The 20,390-nt window shown below is 32.9% G+C and overlaps 1 protein-coding gene across 5 annotated transcripts in view; it reads left to right on the top strand.

The window, feature by feature from the left end:
* The window catches only part of LOC134269138 (synaptotagmin-7-like), an 82,148-nt gene that overhangs the window by 28,241 nt on the left and 33,517 nt on the right, over nucleotides 1-20,390 (top strand). For 3 of the 5 annotated variants that reach the window (XM_062751355.1, XM_062751356.1, XM_062751358.1), the window contains one exon: nucleotides 11,186-11,209. The exons of the other annotated variants lie outside the window; for them this stretch is intronic. In XM_062751355.1, the coding sequence (XP_062607339.1) occupies nucleotides 11,186-11,209 (24 nt within the window). The remainder of the gene's footprint in view (nucleotides 1-11,185; nucleotides 11,210-20,390) is intronic. 5 annotated transcript variants of the gene reach the window in all.

Here is a 20,390-nt window from a genome sequence, read left to right as displayed (position 1 = left end):
GTCTTTACTTGCATTTAGATCTATAGTCGTAAATAATGAAAGTATAAAATATCTATGATATAAACAATAAAGGCATTTTTGATTTTATATGTTCAAAAATTATCTTTTTCAGTTCTCCATTTTCTATGTACTACTTCTTGTATTGTAAAGGCATTATTGAGAAACTTTGAAAACAACAAAAAAGTTTATGCAATTATAATAAAGTAATCTAATGCTAAATAGATACATTTTGTGTCTTTTATCGTTATCAAAAAAGAAAGTTCTGTCAATTTGAACAAGAAGGATTCCGTTTAACAATCGGCAAGACTAGCTAGTATGTTATCGCTTAAAAGCTATATCCTGATTCTCAAAGTCAGCAACGACCATGTATATATTGATGTTATTGATAACGTATTCCTTTCCGCTGTATATTAATCAGATGACGGATGGATATTTGATACATGTAATTGATTGATATCTTGAAGATCATTATTTCATCAAATAAATGCACGGCTTCGTAACATTTCGACAATTTTTTTTCTTTGAGAGTTTGGATAACCCTTTTAAGTTGCACGTATTTCCATGTTTTTGAAAAAAAAATGCGTTATTTCTGTTTTATTTAGGAATGGTTTCAGGTGTCATTGGATATCATTATTGAAGTATTTTTCAAGTTTTTTTAGTTTGAAAGAGAGAGAAAGAGAGTTCTTCAAGCATGGACCATACAGAATGACATCTAATTATAAAACAAACTACAATGTAAGATGAAACCCAGACACACTTTTTAGTAGAACAAAATTATGAAGATTAATATTCTTATTTCATAAACATGTTTAGTTAACAATAAAAAAGTTTATTATATCCAACGGTAGTCGATCTCAAAAATCTACAAAGCATTCTTATATGTAAACAAGTCATTGAAAAAACGAATTCCGGAAGTACAACATTTGTTGATCAATAAATTATTTAGTAAAGAAGACATTTCATATATAAATTTACAATGCATACTCTGTAATCCGATCTCATGATAATACGTCTCTGTGAAATTCAATGTTGCTATTTTATGTTATACTTTTTAGCTCACCTCGACGAAGTCGAGATGAGCTTATGCTAAACCCCCGGATCACTGCGTTAGCGTTTGCGTCAAGGTTAAAGTTTTAGGAGCAAGTCCATTCCCAAGTAACTATAAGCCCTATCTGAACCAAACTTGCATGGATGATGCATCTAGGGATGTACACTACCAGACTTGCTTCGGATGATGGATCTGACCTACATTTTCCAATGTATATTTTTGGAGCAGGTCCATTCCACAGGAACTATAAGCCCTATTTGGACCAAACTTGCATGGATTATGCATCTAGGAAAGGACACTACAAAACTTGCTTCGGATGCTGGATCTGACCTACATTTTCCAGATGAGTGACCAGGTTAAAGTTTTTGGAGCAGGTCCATTCCACAGGAACTATAAGCCCTATTTGGACCAAACTTGCATGGATGATGCATCTAGGGATGGACACTACCAGACTTGCTTCGGATGCTGGATCTGACCTGCATTTTTATTCCCAAGTATCTATAAGCCCTATCTGAACCAAACTTGCATGGATGATGTATCTAGGAATGTACACTACCAGACTAGCTTCGGATGCTGGATCTGACCTACATTTTCATTCCCAAGTAACTATGAGCCCTATTTGGACCAAACTTGCATGGATGATGTATCTAGTGATGGACACAACCAGACTTGCTTTGCATGCTGGATCTGACCTACATTTTCATTCCCAAGTAACCATAAGCCCTATCTGAACCAAACTTGCATGGATGATATATCTAGGGATGTACACTACCGGACTAGCTTCGGATGCTGGATTTGACCTACATTTTCATTCCAAGGTAACGATAAGCCTAGCTAAACCAAACTTGCATGCATGATGTATCTAGGGATGGACACTACCAGGCTTGCTACGGATGCTGGATCTGACCTACATTTTCATTCCCAAGTAACTATAAGCCCTAGCTAAACCAAACTTGCATGGATGATGTATCTAGGGATGGAAACTACCAGACTTACTTCAAATGCTGGATCTGACCTACATTTTCATTCCCAAGTAAATATAAGCCCTAGCTAAACCAAACTTGCATGGATGATGTATCTAGGGATGGACACTACCAGACTTACTTCGGATGCTGGATCTGACCTACATTTTCATTTTCAAGTAACTATAAGCCCTATCTGAACCAAACTTGCATGGATGATGTATCTAGGGATGGACACTACCAAACTTTCTTCGGATGCTGGATCTGACCTACATTTTCATTCCCAAGTAACTATTAGCCCTAGCTTAACCAAACTTGCATGGATGATGCATTTTAGGATGAACACTACCAGACTTGCTTCGGATGCTGGATCTGACCTACATTTTCATCTCCAAGTAACTGCAAACCCTAGCTAAACCAAACTTGCATGGATGATGCATCTTAGGATGGACACTATCAGACTTGCTTCGGATGCTGGATCTGACCTATATTTTCCATACAAGAGACCAGGATAAAGTTTTGGGAACAGATCAATCCAAATGAACTTGAAGTCCTTGATATCTGCAGTATTAACAGTTATGAATATTTGTTTACACAATACACGTTTTTCACACTACACGCATAGAAATGTGTATATGCCATGTAAAGAGTTAAACACAACTTGCAAGAATATAGTTGTTGGGATGAATACTTAATATTAAGAAAATATAATGTAGGAATTGCATTACTTAAACTGATAACAATCGTCGAGGTAAGCTTCGTAATCTTTGATTACCTATGTTTTCATATTATCAACACTGTCTTATCCGAAACGGATCACTGCATTAAATTTGCGTCAAAATAAACTTGCAAATCAAACACTTTTTCTGTTTATTGCAGAATTGACCAGCATCTAATTTACTTCTTTGCTTTATTACAATAAATAAATGTATATATTTACAAAATGCGAATCAGTCGGCAATTCCTGGTAAATTTCGGACAAACCAACTTTTGACCAACAGCTCCTAGCAGATAAATACATGTTCAGTCAAAGGACAAGTGCATTTTCCCTGAGTGCTGGGAACAGCCTAATGTATTCCATTGCCCTTAGCCAATAGTCTCGGGCAATAAAATCATTCCTGTTTTCAGTTTCTTCCCAGAAAAAAAATAGCCTAGTCTATTGACCATAAAATAGATGTATAGTATTACCGGTAGGACAACGCCGCTACAGACAGAAGACATCACTAAGAGTCAAGATCTTAGATAAGGAATCAAATCTCTTCATTAGAAATTCTGGATAATTGAACCAATTAGGAACCTTTAAAGAACATAGCAGTCTATCTCCATGTAAGAAACAGAAGAAAATGTCCCTGGAGAATGATCTAAATCAATATGTCTGGTGTCCACTAGTCGGCTTACACATAAAATAAAGCCCCTGGTGTTAGTCAGAAGATGATCAAAGAAATTCCAAGTTCAATACATCTAATTCTTGTGGTTTTTTTTAAAATATGGATTTTTTTCTCTCGGTAATTGGTCTACAAATGATACCGGAATGAGGCAGTTAATTAAAAAAATCTTTAGGAAGTACAGACACTATTTCCATTTGACAGGCTTACAGGGAGATTACAATAGTTGTAAGAATTTCAAAGTCGACTTAGAACCCAATTAAGAATATTATTTCTGAAAGGTTAATTTGAGGTTTACTGACAAAAAACCTCAACAATTAAAGAATCTGCTTTACCTTAGCATGGAGGAAAACACCAAGATAAAACTTTGTTAATCATCTAAATATAGGAATATAATGCTACTGCAAATGTATTTGATTCACATGTTGGTAACAATTAAATTTCTAGTAAACAAACATGATTTCTTAACATATGATAGATTTGAGACTCTCACTGAGATCTATACATGTGTATCTACACAAATGAAGTGTATATTTCTTGTGGTTTTAACGTAACTACACAATACTTATAAAATTTACAATTTATGTTGTGGAATTTACTTAACAAGCAAATTGTACATGATTTAATTGATTATATGCTATTATTGTACGTCCCAATCGAAATTTTTTCACTCATGTAGAGAAGTCACGATATACCGGTAAAGGGCCTCAAATATTGACAAATAGTACATTAGCACCTTTCAGTATCAGTATTTGTGCTCGGTGAGCTCAAAAAAGTTTCTTTGCAGTTTTTACACTTATGTGTCCAGAAAACGTCCCAATGGAAACCCAATTTCATAAATTTAAGGGGGTGTGAATGAATTCAAAATTTGGCAGATCCAATGTGATACAGTTCGTCTTCAATTAAAAAAAAGACAATGAAGGACTAAATAATCAACTCAAAAACATTGTTTGGTTTCTAAGAAATTGAGTAGAAAAGGTCATCTTGAGTTATTCGTATGGCAAGGAAAAAGAAATGTTCTGTTTCAGTTTTAATATATATGTCATTGACAATGACTAGATTGCAACGTTCCAGTGTAATTCCTAGTTGCTTTGAAATTGATAATGAGATTTGCCTTCACCAAAAGCTACAAAAAATCTATAATAGTATTTAGTTAGTGTGAAACTCGGTAGGAACTTTATTTATGCGTGTTAAAATTTTGCGGTGGATGAGATGTGTTCTTTGCTTTTTTTATCGTGTAAAGATTTCCGACTTAGTCCACTTTTATGCAATTCATTAATTATATTGAGTCTTAGCTATGCTAGTATTACAAGCTGTTTTGAAAATGTTCCGAACTAAATCATGCTTCTATTTTGTTTTTCAAATGAAATGTTCGTGCTTTACATTTGGAATGAATCTATGTATTTTTTGTATCGCAAATTTAATATATTCATCATGTCCATTTATTAGATATATATCAAGCATCTTCAGTTTTTTTTTGGTTTGGTATGCTTTTCCTTGGCTGCTTGTTAACACAAACAGAAGTTTTTCAAGATGTAACTTAATAAGTCTAGTGTCATTTTTGCTAGTAATGTTGCAATGGTAATAATGAAAAAGAGACACAGATGGAATCGTGTATAAAATAGAGCTATTTTATTGTTAAGATAGTGGTTAAAAGGCAATCATTATGAAGTAGACAGACACTTTCACCCCACAATTATTGGTTTTGATTTCTTCCTTGTACTGCTCAGTTGATTGTTTCCTTCTACTCGTCAAGTGGGAATTCTTTAATAACGTAGTCGGTATTTTGTTCTTTCATTTTTGGTATTTTTATCTAGCAGGTTAACTAGTAAAACTACAAAGCTCCCCATCTGATAGCATCTTCCTCTTTTTTTTCCTTCAGCGGGGGACACAAATTCACTGAATTAGCTTGTTTTTTTTTTTAATTTAGTTTATGGTTCCTTGCTATCCTGTTAAAATTTACAGCATAAATTCAGAAACAAAAAATAAATCAAATTTATAACACACCAAAAGTACCTTGGAAGAATTTTCAAATCACTGTTCTCTAGTCACTAGTAGCTGCAGTTTACCAGTCTTGTTATCATGTGTGAGGGTGATATTTCTTTTTCAAAGGATATCAGTTTGTTAGAGAGAGAGAGAGAGATGGAGAGAGAGCACATGCAAGAATACTTTTTATTATGATATAATGTTTGACAAATAGTGACACATTGTCTACCGAGTCAGTGAAGCGTGGAACACGAGTTCACAAAACACGGAAAACCATTTTTTTAATTGATCAATATTGATATTTCCCTAGAGTTTCCTACTAAAAAGAGACAACCATTAATGACATTTAGAATTGTAAAGTTTTTTTCTGATCATATTTCTAAACATTATGTAACATAAATTTGGTTTCTTTATTTTTTGCATTCTGAATATTCTATTACATGAAGCAAAATGTTTATAACTTAATGTAAATGCTCATCTTTTTCTATAAAACTGTGCGTTTAATATTCGGTCGCAACTGAGGTGGGTGGGGGTTTAATACAGCGTGATTGTTTGTTTATGTTTGCGTGATAAATAATTACTTGAAATATTGCGTGTGATAATCAGGGTTTTTTTTGGGGGGGGGGGACAAAAAATACATTGTTGCAAAAAAAAAAAAAAAAAAAAAAAAAAAAAGAAAGAAAAAAGAAAAGAAAAATATCGACAAAGCATGGCATTTCATAAAATCTTCTCAATTCCGGTGTAATTTTTTTTTTCAAGTTTGATGTGCTTTTTATCTCGAAAAACATAAAGAATTGCAATTCTGTATTCACATATTATTTATAATCATTCAAACAGATTTAAATATCGACTATTACATCGTTGTAAAGCACACCCCATACCATTACCAAGGGCAAAACCTGGCTCTTTGCATACCATGTCCTTAGCAACGTTATTTTATTCATATTAAATCAGCATAAAGAAGTCAGTGAAGTGCTATTTACTTGTACTCATGATAGCAGAAAAGAATGAAATACTACATATATGTATATGTACATATAAAAAATTTTCCTGTAAAATATCATTTTTTTCAAAACGCCAGTCCTATCTTGTGTCCTGGCTCCGGGGCAATAAAGCGTAGACGAGGTAACTCTTTATCTCAGTCTCAGCTTTACCAAAGCAATTAATCTCAGTTACACCAAAGCAATTCATGGTAGAAAATAAATTTAAGATCAAAAGTGAGTTCATCTAACTTTTGTGGCTACAGGACCTGATGCTATCCAAAGTTTAAGACCAGTCTTGCCCACGAAGCGTTTTTCCACATGAAAAACTTTCTTTGCTCAGATTCTAAAATTTTCCTTGGATAATATTCATATTGAAACTTATATGAAGATAAGGATTATTCAATCTCAAAAGTCCATTATTCAGTCTTAAATAGGAGTGAACATACCCTGTGGAACAGTCACAACCGCCGCATACTCATTGTCATTATCGGGATAACGGAAAAAAATCCATCAGGCATTCAGTATGCATTGTTACAACGCGAAATGTAATAACAACGCGATATGTAATAAACCTGGATTATTACATTTTGCGTTTATCTCGACGCAAATTGTAATAACGTGCTTTTTCGTTGTTACATTTTGCGTTATTTTATTTTTGCACTGAAGACAACGCAAAATGTAATGAAACAATATGTAATAAAACAAAATAATTTTTTTTGATTGCATTTAACAAAAAAGATAATAAAATTGATTCAAATATATACATGTAATCAACATGGGAAACACGCTGTAAAAATATTTAGAACTATAAAACAATGGTACCAACGTTAGGGCTAAATAACGGACTTTAATGCATCTAAATATATCGTTTTTCCGACTATTTTAGTTATATTAAATACACTGTACTTAATTATACAGAATTAATTTAACCTTGATTGGCATGTTTTTGATAGTTTTATTAAATTTCTAACCAATAACACATATTTAATTACTTAAGATTGACCATAGGTTCATTAAAATCTCTTGATATGCATGTCCGGCATGTATACATTGGTTAACAAATTATAAGTGTATGTGTGTGTCAAGCGAGGAGGGTCAGGAATAGGGTTGGGTGTTTACTTCGTATGTTTATTATTGTATTACTGTGGACATGCAGATACAATCCATTTTATTATAGGATGGAAAGAAAGAGAGATGTAGAATTTTGTTTTTGCTTGTCTGCAATGCTGAAGATTTGCATGGAACAGTATGTTTTCATTATTGTCAATAAACCCCTTCTCGCTATAGATGTACACCTGTCAGAATTTTTTTTAGATTCATTGCATTTATGTATAAAGAAGCAAAAACAAACTGGTCAATACCCCCGACAACCCTGCCCACAGATGCATGTTTCTAATTTGCAACACCTATAATTTGAATACATTTGTTAATCCGATTTTAAATACATGAAGCTAATTAAATCAAAATACTATAAAATTTATTAATTGTAAGAAATTGCATAAATCTATTTTTTCCCTTTTGTTTTATTTTCTTTTCATCGGCCACTACACTATTTAAAAATTGTACTCAATCTGGCTGACGAAAAAAAGTTTGTTATTACATTTTTCGTTCCTGCCTAGTGCTTAATTTCAACGCAAAATGTAAAAACGCAAAATGTAATAATCCCAAAATCGTGTTATTACATTTTGCAGTCACAAAATGTAATAACGCATGTAATAATCCTTGTAGTTACATTTTGCGTTATTACATTCTGCGTTGATTTCGACGCAAAATGTAACAACGCAAAATGTAATAATCCAGGTTTATTACGTTTCGTGTTGTTATTACATTTCGCGTTGTAACAATGCATATAATAACCTTACAACTAGTATGAAAAACATCAGTCAGCATTGGACTTCATGAAAATTTGTATTTACTGACAAGTTCAATGTATCGACCATAGACCGTAAGAAATGATGACTTTAAATGAGACTGTTGATATTCTTGCTTCAGTACTTCTACCTCTTTTAAGAAATGTCTAATACATTAATACATAGAAAAAGAAATGTTCCTGAACAACTAAGATTTGGAAGTATGTAAAGGTTTCTACACGATGATTGTTAATACACATAATTTATATCGAGATGAGATAAAATGAAATTTTCTGTTTTGAATTGGTTAGAATAAGTGCAATTTTTCTGTTCGGTTTATCACCATCCTCTTGGACACGCTTGATCTTTTACAGACTCGGAGTGTTACTTTTAGGAAATGAAAAAGTAGAGATAGCCAAAAGAAATATGTCTAAAAATATTTACATGTATCACCAACTCAAATCCACAATGTGTGAAAGAGGCATTTAGCACAAACGCCTGAAAACTTCAGAGGTGAAACCGGGTGCCAAAAAGAGTGAACGAACTCTTTGACTTTTCATAGCCATGACTGTTCATCAGCCCTTTGTATTGAAAAGGGGAAGAAAAATTCCTTTGTCAAAATTAGTATAAATACACAGACTAATCACATCAAGCAAAAATGGCCCCAAAACCACAGAAATTAGGAAATGCTTACTTTAAACAAGGTTTTTATATTCCTGTGGCATAAACTTGTCTGCAATAAGTTGCCCGTGTTTAAAAGTGATCGTTACGTTATTGAAAGCATCCTAGCGATTATCGTGTTACTGTAGTGAGGAGACATAATCAGCATTGGAAGGTGCTATTGGAATATTGCTTCATAAACAATGATAAGAAAATTTGATGATGGAAACCCTAACAAAAAAATACTATAGTAAACTATAGTTAACTATAGTTTACTATAGTTAACTATAGTACCAAAGTTAAAACTTTGGAACTTTGATTTACTATGGTGAAAACTTTGGAACTTTGATTTACTATAGTAATAACTTTGAAACTTTAATTTACTATGGCGAAAACTTTGGAACTTTGATTTACTATGGTTAATACTTTGGAACTTTGATTTACTATGGTGAAAACTTTGGAACTTTGATTTACTATGGTGAAAACTTTGGAACTTTGATCTACTATGGTGAAAACTTTGGAACTTTGATTTACTAAAAAACTTTGGAACTTTGATTTACTATGGTGAAAACTTTGGAACTTTGATTTACTATGGTGAAAACTTTGGAACTTTGATTAACTATGACGAAAACTTTGGAACTGATTAAGTACTATAAAACCCGTGGATTTATGGTTTTGCCTCTCATTCTGTACATTGTATGAAATGTCAAGAATAAGATTTATTGAAGCTTAAATGAACGTTAGAAAAACCCGGCCCCTCCGCTATAAGAACAAAGTACAAGAAATGAATTTTAATTTAAAAAAAAATGTACTAGCACCGATAAAAAAGCAATATTTATCATCATTTATGGAGAAAAAATTATTATAAGATAAAAAAACAAACCCAAATCATTACCATTAAAACAGATAAATAATTTTAAAAATTCATAAAAAAAAAACATACACAAACTTCAATACTTTAATTTACTATAGTAAAAACTTTGGAACTTTGATTTACTATGGAAAAAACTTTGGAACTTTAAATAACTATGGTATAAACTTTGGAACTTTGATTTACTATGGTGAAAACTTTAGAACTTTGATTTACTATAGTAATAACTTTGGAACTTTGATTTACTATGGCGAAAACTTTGGAACTTTGATTTACTATGGTGAAAACTAACTATAGTTAACTATAGTATTTTTTTGTTAGGGAAAAGCTGAGGTTGTCTCGTTTGTCATACAATTTATATCGGTAGTTGGTACTATCTTCTATATAGTTAAACATACATTCTCTTTGGTAATTCCACGTCCTGAATGACATATAAACTTTACAAATTTCAAAAATATAAAGCACCAAGAGTGCATATTCCTTAAATGTGTACAAATCAGTTCCAGTTTATATGTATCAATAAGCTTAAGCCATATTGAAGAAGCACTCTTATATTCATGTATAGCGTTGTAAACAATGTTGACCTAGTGAGAGTAAAAGACTGGGAGAATGTTGATAAATGAGAATTAAACCTAAGAAAGACAACTCGGTACGACACTGTTTTGTCGTTCTTCTCTTTTCTCCCTTTCACTGTTGTTAGTTTGTTATTTCATTCTATCGATCTCTCTGCTGATACGTACACATGTACTAATTTGGATCATTCCCATTGGAGTTTCCCAGGTCACAGTGTACCGAGATTGGAGCGTTTAGCGGTGAATCCAGACTTCATGGTGTTGATAAAACATCACGTTAGAGACCTGGATTCATATAGTTTCTATGTATAGTTAATGTTCATAAATAATCAAATTGTCTGTAACTTTAGAATCGATATTGTCTCTAATTCAACTTAAATGTGTTTGCGGGAGATCTAAGTTTTAAATAAATGTCATCTTAGATAACAGATGCATCAAATGAATACATGTGTGCTGAAATATTAAAGATTGTCTGAGTCTGGTAGAAATCTTGTAAAAAGAATTAATACACGATCTTCTTCCTGAAATATCCACGATTATTGACAATTCCTCTAAAGTCCTTAATTGGAATTGCATATTGAATACAAGAAAAACATTTCAATATTTCTGTTTAAGTCAGTAGTCTGGAATAAATTAACTGGTTGGTTGCAAATATACTTGTTGGAAGGTCATAATTTACAATAGACAAATATACCAACATCTTGATGTAAATTCTCTATTGTATCACCATGAACTTTGTGTTGAAATCATTAATTTTAGCTATTTGATAAGAACACAAACTTTTCGTTTTATTATCTTCTTTGCTGCTAGATAATCACATTGGTCCTGCTTTTTGTAATGTTACTCACGTTTCCATCTTATATTTCAGTATTCTGAACGGACTACTAGACAGGTAAACATTGTAGTTATCTCCCCCTGTATACTGCATGTATGTCAATGTCTACCTCTGTACATGTATTTCTGTTTGCGTTTTGATATGCTGTAATTGTCTAAAAATCCTAGCATTATGAAAAATCAGGAAAAACTCTCCTTCTTTGATTGCATTGATATTACTTTTAGTTTTGTATATAGTCTCTTCCCTGTCTGCATGTCCGATTGGAAAAATCTGTTTTTGGTTGAATGTTATTTTTGGTGCTTAATAATAAGCACTGATTAGATGTATAAGTATGGATATAAGGAGATGAAAATCTTAATTAGACTGCATCTGTACGTCATATCAGGATGATAAAATTCTAAATATACGGACATTAACCTATAGATACTTGGATCAGAGACTTAAATCAAAGACATTTATTATTGCATCTTCAGGAGTGAAATACCGTAATTTACTTAATTTTTAATATTATAAGAACTCTGTTATGAAAATGATTTTTTTCCCCAAATAGTGAAAGAATACCAAAGTGATGTTCATTCACACACAATTTTTTTTATATTGAATGCTGTGATATATAGAGAAGTAAATATACATATGTACCATCCGAACAGAATGCTCAAGTTTCGCCAAATTACATACAGTGTTTTATATCTTAAATGTGCTAAGCTCAATTGTTGTTTGCTTACCAGTTTGACATTGAATTCTGTTACACATGTCAAGAAAAAAGAGGGAAATAAGCGAATTGTTGTCCTCTACTTTCGCTGTCTTCTTGGTGGATGGGATGCCATCTTTAATGGCATACTTTGTTGTGTCAAATATGTCATATGTTATGCATAACTATTTATCCCCAAATATAAAACATTTTATTATTAGGTCAAACTTGAAGCCCAAGATCAAGAAGTAAAACATTATAGCATGCTCAAAAATATCTTATAACAGGTAATACATGCTTTCATGAAAGCGAGGGGCAATAAAATTTGTTTCTGAAAAAGTTATGGTAATGCTTATGGCGATGTTTTTTTCAAAAGCATCGCAAATTCTTAAAGTCAAGTGACCAAAATAATTGACTTGTCTCAATGAATATACCTGTGGCATATGAAAGCCGCCAATGCACAAACCATCCAAAAGTAATAACAATTACACATATGAAATATAAAGTTCCTATTACCAACTGTTCAGAAGTTACAGTCAAGTTTTAAGGTTAAATTTTTAAGAAGTAGATCAAACTCAAAGGTACATATGAAGGTCAAAAGATCAAAAGAAATGGTCTGTTCACAAGGAATAAACATATCGGAGTATATCATTGTGTGAAAGTCACACACTAGTAGATCCAGTAGTAGTCATAGATGAGTTCCAAACTGCATGCAACCATGGTCAAGCTAACGTTTCTGCAAATATGGAACACATGTCATTGTTAAGGCGAAGAGGTAAAATAATTTGGAACCAAAAAAGGCTTATCACAAGTCTTGACATATCAAATACACACATGAAATTTAAAAGTTATAGCTCCAAAGTAAACAAAGAAAGAGACAGAAAAAGCAAAATCATATTTTGCTCAAAATTTATTGCTTTGCAATCCTGAAGATAAAAAACATTCCAAGTCTTGAAATAAATTCCATATCCAGATCTAAAATATTAAATATCCCCTATTTATTGTTTGTACATGTACAGAATAGAGAAGGTCAAGTTCTTCAAGGCCTTTGACTTATTATACTATTTATCAATTAGCCTGTCTTGTATTTGGAGTTCTATCATACGCAAAGCAAATAAATTAAATGATATATGCCTCCAATCTGTCAAATCTTGACATTGGCTTTCTGACCAAAGGACATGGTATGTTTGGACATCGGAGAAAGCTTGATTAGTATATTCGTTTTCTTGTTACAACACATGTCAGTCCTGACTTTTAAAGGTCAAGGAAAATTTTATTTTTTTAATCATTTTTGGAGAGATGTCAATTTATAAGCGAGTGATAGAAATCTTAGAGATATTCCCACATGATAACCATTAACATTTTATATTTGTGTGTGCCGCCACAAATTAGAATTCATTGTTTGGATTATTTTCTTTGTTCACTGTTGACGTGGGATGTATGATGGAAATAAACAAATATTGACAACTTACTTCCGATACATTGATTTATCTTCCCACAAGGTTTTTTTCCTTCTTTTCTCTGTCCCGTTTGCTATAGTCCTTGAAGATACTTTGAACTTTTGATTGAACATCATTAGAGGGAGTTTTATGTTGTTGTAGTTGTTGAAAAAAAAACTTTTTATTTTAGTCAAATACAATAACTGATTTATCTTTGACCTGTGTCATGTATATCATGTATATGTCATGCATATGGAGTTAATGATTCTATGTATGATTATTTGGATCAGAAAAATGATAATATATTAAAACATTTTCGTATTTCATATCTTTGCATCTCCAAGGTGTTGGTCATAGTTTCATTTATTTTTTCTATGAATTTATTAACTCTAGGGTGATTTTGGTTCCTGGAAAACCTACTACATGTATCATTCGATTTCGCTCTTTACTATAAAATTCTTTAAATAAAAAAATCATCCAAAATGACCTTATCATTAAAAACATTTTTTAAGTAGTATATTAAAAGAAAACAAAAGATAAATAACATGCATGTACATCATACGTATCATAGTTTAGTTAAAAAACACAAATTGAGAGCGGCACAATCAAGTAACTCTAAAATAGCAGGAATTAGATCAGGTGCTATGGAGTAGTAAGCAATCAAGAAAGAGAACAAGATTCTGAGTTTTATCGTTTTTTACCCCCACTGGACAGAAAGAATGTGTGCAAAGCTGTAAAATCACGTAGTCTTCATCAATTACCTTCCCTTTTAGACAATAAACTTACAATCTTTTTAGCTGAAAATTAGTCTTGCGCGAAAAGAAAAAAAAAATCCATGTAAAATTATTTATAAATGATTTATTATAATATAAAGTCTGTCTCAATGTACTTAACAAAAGACTTTTACGCAGTTATATTTCAGGGGCTGAAGCAAGTTTTTTTTAAATAGATGATGTTAATTTTTCCCCTTTTGGTAGCTTTTTCATTTTTGCAAAAATAAAAAAAAAAAAAGTTTTCGACCAAAATGATTTTTTCATTAAACTGGAGTCATCTAATTACCAATATAAACGTGAAAACCCTTGTGCATGTTGTAGGACAAGTGTCCTTAGAGTGAGAGGATGCTGATTCACCAATCTTTAATATAAGGTTGAATAGCTGTCTGTGTCGACGTAAAAGAAAACCTAATGAAAATTTATATAATGACGCCGGAAATATAACTATTTATTCGATTTCAGTGGTAGTAAAGAATAATATACAGTTGATCTGTGATGAGATACGAGGCATTGGAACCTATTGATGAAAACCATCTTTGACTGAAATATAGAGTACCAGAACTGTTTGTGTTCACATTTTCTAAGATCGTAGACTATAAGGTCGGCCATTTTTTCATATATTTATAACCTTCTCTTTCCCTACCAAAATTCTGAAACATTTACTTTAAGTAAAAATATTAATTCATTTTTTTCATCAAATTTATTTAAAAAATAGTTTTGGCAAGAGTAGGGTAATTCAAGCCTCCTGAAATTATTTTTTTTATTGGAAATCCATTCGTGTATTTTTGTACAGTGCATGTAAAAAGGATGTGTTTGAGACACACTGATGCACTCGGATAGAAGCTTATGGCGAAGGTAAAAGGTTTCTTAAATGCCCTTCGAATTTCAAGGTCAAGAGATTACCCAAATGGGTTGAAAAGCCTTCAGCTGTCTCAGTGAATATACCAATGTGTAAAAACCTAAGCACAAGTCAATCAAAGTTAAGACCAAGGGATTAACATGCGAAATTAGTAAATCATAGATCCATCTTATCAAAAGTTATAAGCAATATTAAATGTTATCGGGACAGACGAACTTAGAGGGTAAAAACAAGACGTGTTTGTGAAACACTAATGCCACCGTATGGCAGCTTATGACGAGGGTTGAATTCTCTCAAATGCATGTCAAACTACAAAGGTCAAGGTCAAAACTGTTGGTACCCAAAATGAAGGTCTTGGTACAAGATATGCACTTGTTAAATGTGAAAGCCCTAGATTTAACTGTTCAAAAGTAATGGCCATGGTCAAAAAGTAAAATATTTAATCAGCTGAAAGATCTTGTCACAATGAAAACACATGTGAAGTATGAAGCACTAGCTCCAACAGTTCAAAAGTTATGGCCAGAGTTAAGTGTTGTATTTTTTGTAAAAGTAGGTCAAACTCCAAGGAGAAGGTCAAGTGGTCAAATATGGTTATTCCCAAAGGAATACACCTGTGACATATGAAAACTATGCCCCCATGCACTTAATAGTTATTGGCTAGGTTAAATTTGACAATAGACAAACGGAAAAACAGACAAACAGGACAAAAACAATACACGTACTCTTGGGATACCGGTATTTCGATCCGGGGGCAAAGATAAAATATTCGATTGATTGATTGATGTAATAGTTACATGATGACACGAGATGATGCATACAAAATATCGTTGAGTTATTGCACGCGAGGAGGCGTTATACAGATTCGGAAAACATGTGTCGGCCAGTGAAATAAGTGCGCTTAAAAAATCAAGAAAGTAAAACCACACGCCGTAACACTTCATCAGTTCATGGGCAGTCAACATGGTTCAAGTGTTCAACGACTGGAAATTTCAGCGAAACAACAACTTGGTGAGTTTAAAATAATTCCTGAAATACTCACTTTTATATACCAAGAACTTTCGAACACTATATCATGTTTTGTACACTGTAATTGAAGCCAGGGGCGCATACGGATTTCCCTACCCCCGTTCGAGGACTTTATATCAAATCTGTTCCGATATTCTACTGTGCATGAGAGCAAGGTGTTCATGAAATGAACTTTGCAGAGGATGCCCGAATGGAAACTACCATTGAATGTGCGAATTCCTATGGGAGATGAAGCTATCCGCTATGAGAATTGCTCCGCCAGACCGTGTCAGTGTCTTTTTTTTTGTAAAGATTTGTGCATTTTGATTTAAACTGTTAACTATCTGTATTGTGTGTTTTTTTCTTGTTTCTGTTGGTTCATTAAAATCTAGAAATAAATTTTTGTCTCATTTGCATAGCTCCTCCTACATCTAGGGTATAACGGTTGGATATCACTAGCTTTATATCACATATGTGATATTTAATATATCACAACACTTTTGTTGATATGAGAAATACACCCTTGTGAAGATCAAAGAAAAATTTGTCGGTCATGGGATAAGTAATAGATACATGATGACACGAGATGATGCATACAAAATATCGTTGAGTTATTGCACGCGAGGAGGCGTTAGCCTCCGAGTTTGCAATAACGAAACGATATTTTGTATGCATCATCGAGCTGTCAATCATGTAACTGATTTATCCCATGACCCTTCAATTGACCTCTTCCCATATTAGGTATTTTCTTTGCATCAACTAATAAAGACTCTGAATCAGAACCACGTGATAGTCTTAACGCGAAGGGTTTTTGGTATCCAAGTAACGGATTTACAAATTTGGTAAATTTTCTTAGTACTGTACCACGTGATAATTTTCTTGAGATATTCAATTCATTTGTATTCTATGGATTTGGAGAAAGTAGTAGAAGAGGTCTATAGCGTAAAGAATCGCCGTTTTTGCAGCAAGTCTACGACGAGAATCATTTTCAATCGAGTCAAGCAGTTCAGATTGTATGAACTCAGGCGATCGGATTTAAAAATGGCCCATGTGGCCAGGACTTTTATGAATTTCGATTGACAGTGTTGGTGTTTGGGATCATTTCCGGAATTGAAACGGGAAAATTTTACGGAATGGACTGAAAATACTAGCTATACAGATTCGGAAAACATGTGTCGGCCAGTGAAATAAGTGCGCTTAAAAAATCAAGAAAGTAAAACCACACGCCGTAACACTTCATCAGTTCATGGGCAGTCAACATGGTTCAAGTGTTCAACGACTGGAAATTTCAGCGAAACAACAACTTGGTGAGTTTAAAATAATTCCTGAAATACTCACTTTTATATACCAAGAACTTTCGAACACTATATCATGTTTTGTACACTGTAATTGAAGCCAGGGGCGCATACGGATTTCCCTACCCCCGTTCGAGGACTTTATATCAAATCTGTTCCGATATTCTACTGTGCATGAGAGCAAGGTGTTCATGAAATGAACTTTGCAGAGGATGCCCGAATGGCCATTGAATGTGCGAATTCCTATGGGAGATGAAGCTATCCGCTATGAGAATTGCTCCGCCAGACCGTGTCAGTGTCTTTTTTTTTGTAAAGATTTGTGCATTTTGATTTAAACTGTTAACTATCTGTATTGTGTGTTTTTTTCTTGTTTCTGTTGGTTCATTAAAATCTAGAAATAAATTTTTGTCTCATTTGCATAGCTCCTCCTACATCTAGGGTATAACGGTTGGATATCACTAGCTTTATATCACATATGTGATATTTAATATATCACAACACTTTTGTTGATATGAGAAATACACCCTTGTGAAGATCAAAGAAAAATTTGTCGGTCATGGGATAATGATTGTATACAGTTTAACGTCCCTTTCCAAAATATTTCACTGATATGGAGACGTCACCATTGCCGGTGAAGGGCTGCAAATTTAGGCCTATGCTTTTAGGGCCATTGAGCAGAGAGGGATCTTTATCGTGCCACACCTGCTGTGACACGTGGCCTCGGTTTATACGGTCTCATCCGAAGGACCGCCCCATTTAGTCGCCTTTTACGACTTGCAAGGGGGTACTGAGGACCTATTCTAACCCGGATCCCCACGGGGCGAATATTCGATTGAGGAGACATATTAATAATAAAATAAGAGTTATTAGAAGAATCGCTTAGTTAAATGGCCTATTAACAATGAAATTCTGATAGAACTTTTACTTATTTTCTCTTTATACACATAGCTAGCAAATTAACAAAAATATAATATCTCAGTTACAGACACAAATATTGTTTTCCCATGATTTTGCTACCAAGCGACGTCTTTATAATATGTTACTGTAAGGTTTCATTATTGGTTATTGGGGTCAAGTACTTTGGACGATTGTCTGACCTAGTGGTATAGTTAGAAATCAATGTCTTTAAAAAAAGGTTTTGTTAGACCGGAATAGCCACAATGAATGAGTTGATGATGAACTGTTTAGCTTTGCTATTTTTCTCTACTCTTTCTTCGAAAGTGACAAAAACATAAAAAAATCTCTATATATTTTTTCATTGGTGTAGCCGTTCAAAAGACAAAAAGGAAAAGAATTTCATAATAAACAGGTTCAGGAAAGGTCTGCATCACTTGGGAATGCCTTAGTCATGCAATGGTCATGCTCATTCTTTAGAAAATAAATACTAAAGAAAAACTAGAAAATAGAAATTTATCATCTGGTTTTAATAAACATTCATGTTCATAATCAGATGGTTATGTTAGTGTTATGTTTCAAATGGTTATGATAAAATTCATTTTGTTTAATATATAGGTAATGTTAAACTAGTAATTGTTCCGGTTATGTTCATATTGTTCAATAGATGTGATGGTATCCAAGATATAATACTGCTTATGTTAAGTTATTATTGATATATATTTATACCCTACGCAACTAGTTGCGGGAGGTATAATGTTTTTGACCCGTCCGTCAGTCAGTCAGTCAGTCCGTCAGTCAGTCAGTCAGTCCTCTTTTTTTGTCAGTGCAACTCCTCATAAACCGCTGCACAGAATTTCGTCAAACTTTGCAGGTATTTAGGACACAATGTGTGGATGTGTATATTACAAGGAAATTCCGATTCCATTATTTTTTCCGGGAATTTCCGCACTTTTTAACTTAGGCATTTGGCCATACCTTGAATATAGAGATGAACAGTTTGTCAGCGCAACTCCTCATAAACCGCTGCACACAATTATGTGAAACTTTGCAGACACAATGTGTAGATGTGCATATTACCAGGAAATTCCGATTCCATTATTTTTTCCGGGAATTTCTGCACTTTTTAACTTAGACATTTGGCCATACCTTGAATATAGAAGATGAACAGTTTGTCAGCGCAACTCCTCATAAACCGCTGCACAGAATTTCGTCAAACTTTGCAGGTACCCTAACAAAAAAATACTATAGTTAACTATAGTTAACTATAGTTTACTATAGTTAACTATAGTTATAACTTTGACACTTTGAACACTTTGATTTACTATAGTGATAACTTTGACACTTTGAAAAACTTTGTCGAAAACTTTGATACTTTGAAAAACTTTGGTGAAAACTTTGACACTTTGAAAAACTTTGGCGAAAACTTTGACACTATGAAAAACTTTGACAAAAACTTTGACACTTTGAAAAACTTTGGCGAAAACTTTGACACTTTGAAAAACTTTGGCGAAAACTTTGAAACTTTGAAAAACTTTGGTGAAAACTTTGACACTTTGAAAAACTTTGGCGAAAACTTTGACACTATGAAAAACTTTGGCGAAAACTTTGACACTTTGAAAAACTTTGGCGAAAACTGTGACACTTTGAAAAACTTTGGCGAAAACTTTGACACTTTGAAAAACTTTGTCGAAAACTTTGACACTTTGAAAAACTTTGGCGAAAACTTTGACACTTTGAAAAACTTTGGCGAAAACTTTGACGCATTGAAAAATTTTATCAAAAACTTTTACACGTTGAAAAAGTTTTTGGAAAACTTTGATATTTTCAAAAAATTTATCGAAAACATTGACACTTTGAATAAAAAACTTTATCAAAAAATTTGATACTTTGAAAAACTTAATCGAAAACTTTGAAACTTTGAAAAACTTAATCGAAACCTTTTAAACTTTGAAAAACTTTATAGAAAATTTTAACACTATTAAAAACTTTATCGAAAACTTTGACACTTTTAAAAACTTTATCGAAAACTTGGATAATTTAACACTTCAAAAAACTTAATCGAAAACTTTGAAACTTTGAAAAACTTTATCGAAAACTTTGACACTTTGAAAAACTTTAGAGAAAACTTTGACACTTTGAAAAACTTTGGCGAAAACTTTGACACTTTGAAAAACTTTGGCGAAAACTTTGACACTTTGAAAAACTTTGGCAAAAACTTTGACACTTTGAAAAACTTTGGCGAAAACTTTGACACTTTGAAAAACTTTGGCGAAAACTTT

Source organism: Saccostrea cucullata, unplaced genomic scaffold, assembly GCF_032062105.1.
Source record: "Saccostrea cucullata isolate Sc308-1 unplaced genomic scaffold, CSIRO_AGI_Scuc_v1 ctg2354, whole genome shotgun sequence".
Classification (NCBI taxonomy): domain Eukaryota; kingdom Metazoa; phylum Mollusca; class Bivalvia; order Ostreida; family Ostreidae; genus Saccostrea; species Saccostrea cuccullata.
Note: the sequence above shows the minus strand (reverse complement) of the source record. Positions and strands in the feature narration are given on the sequence as shown.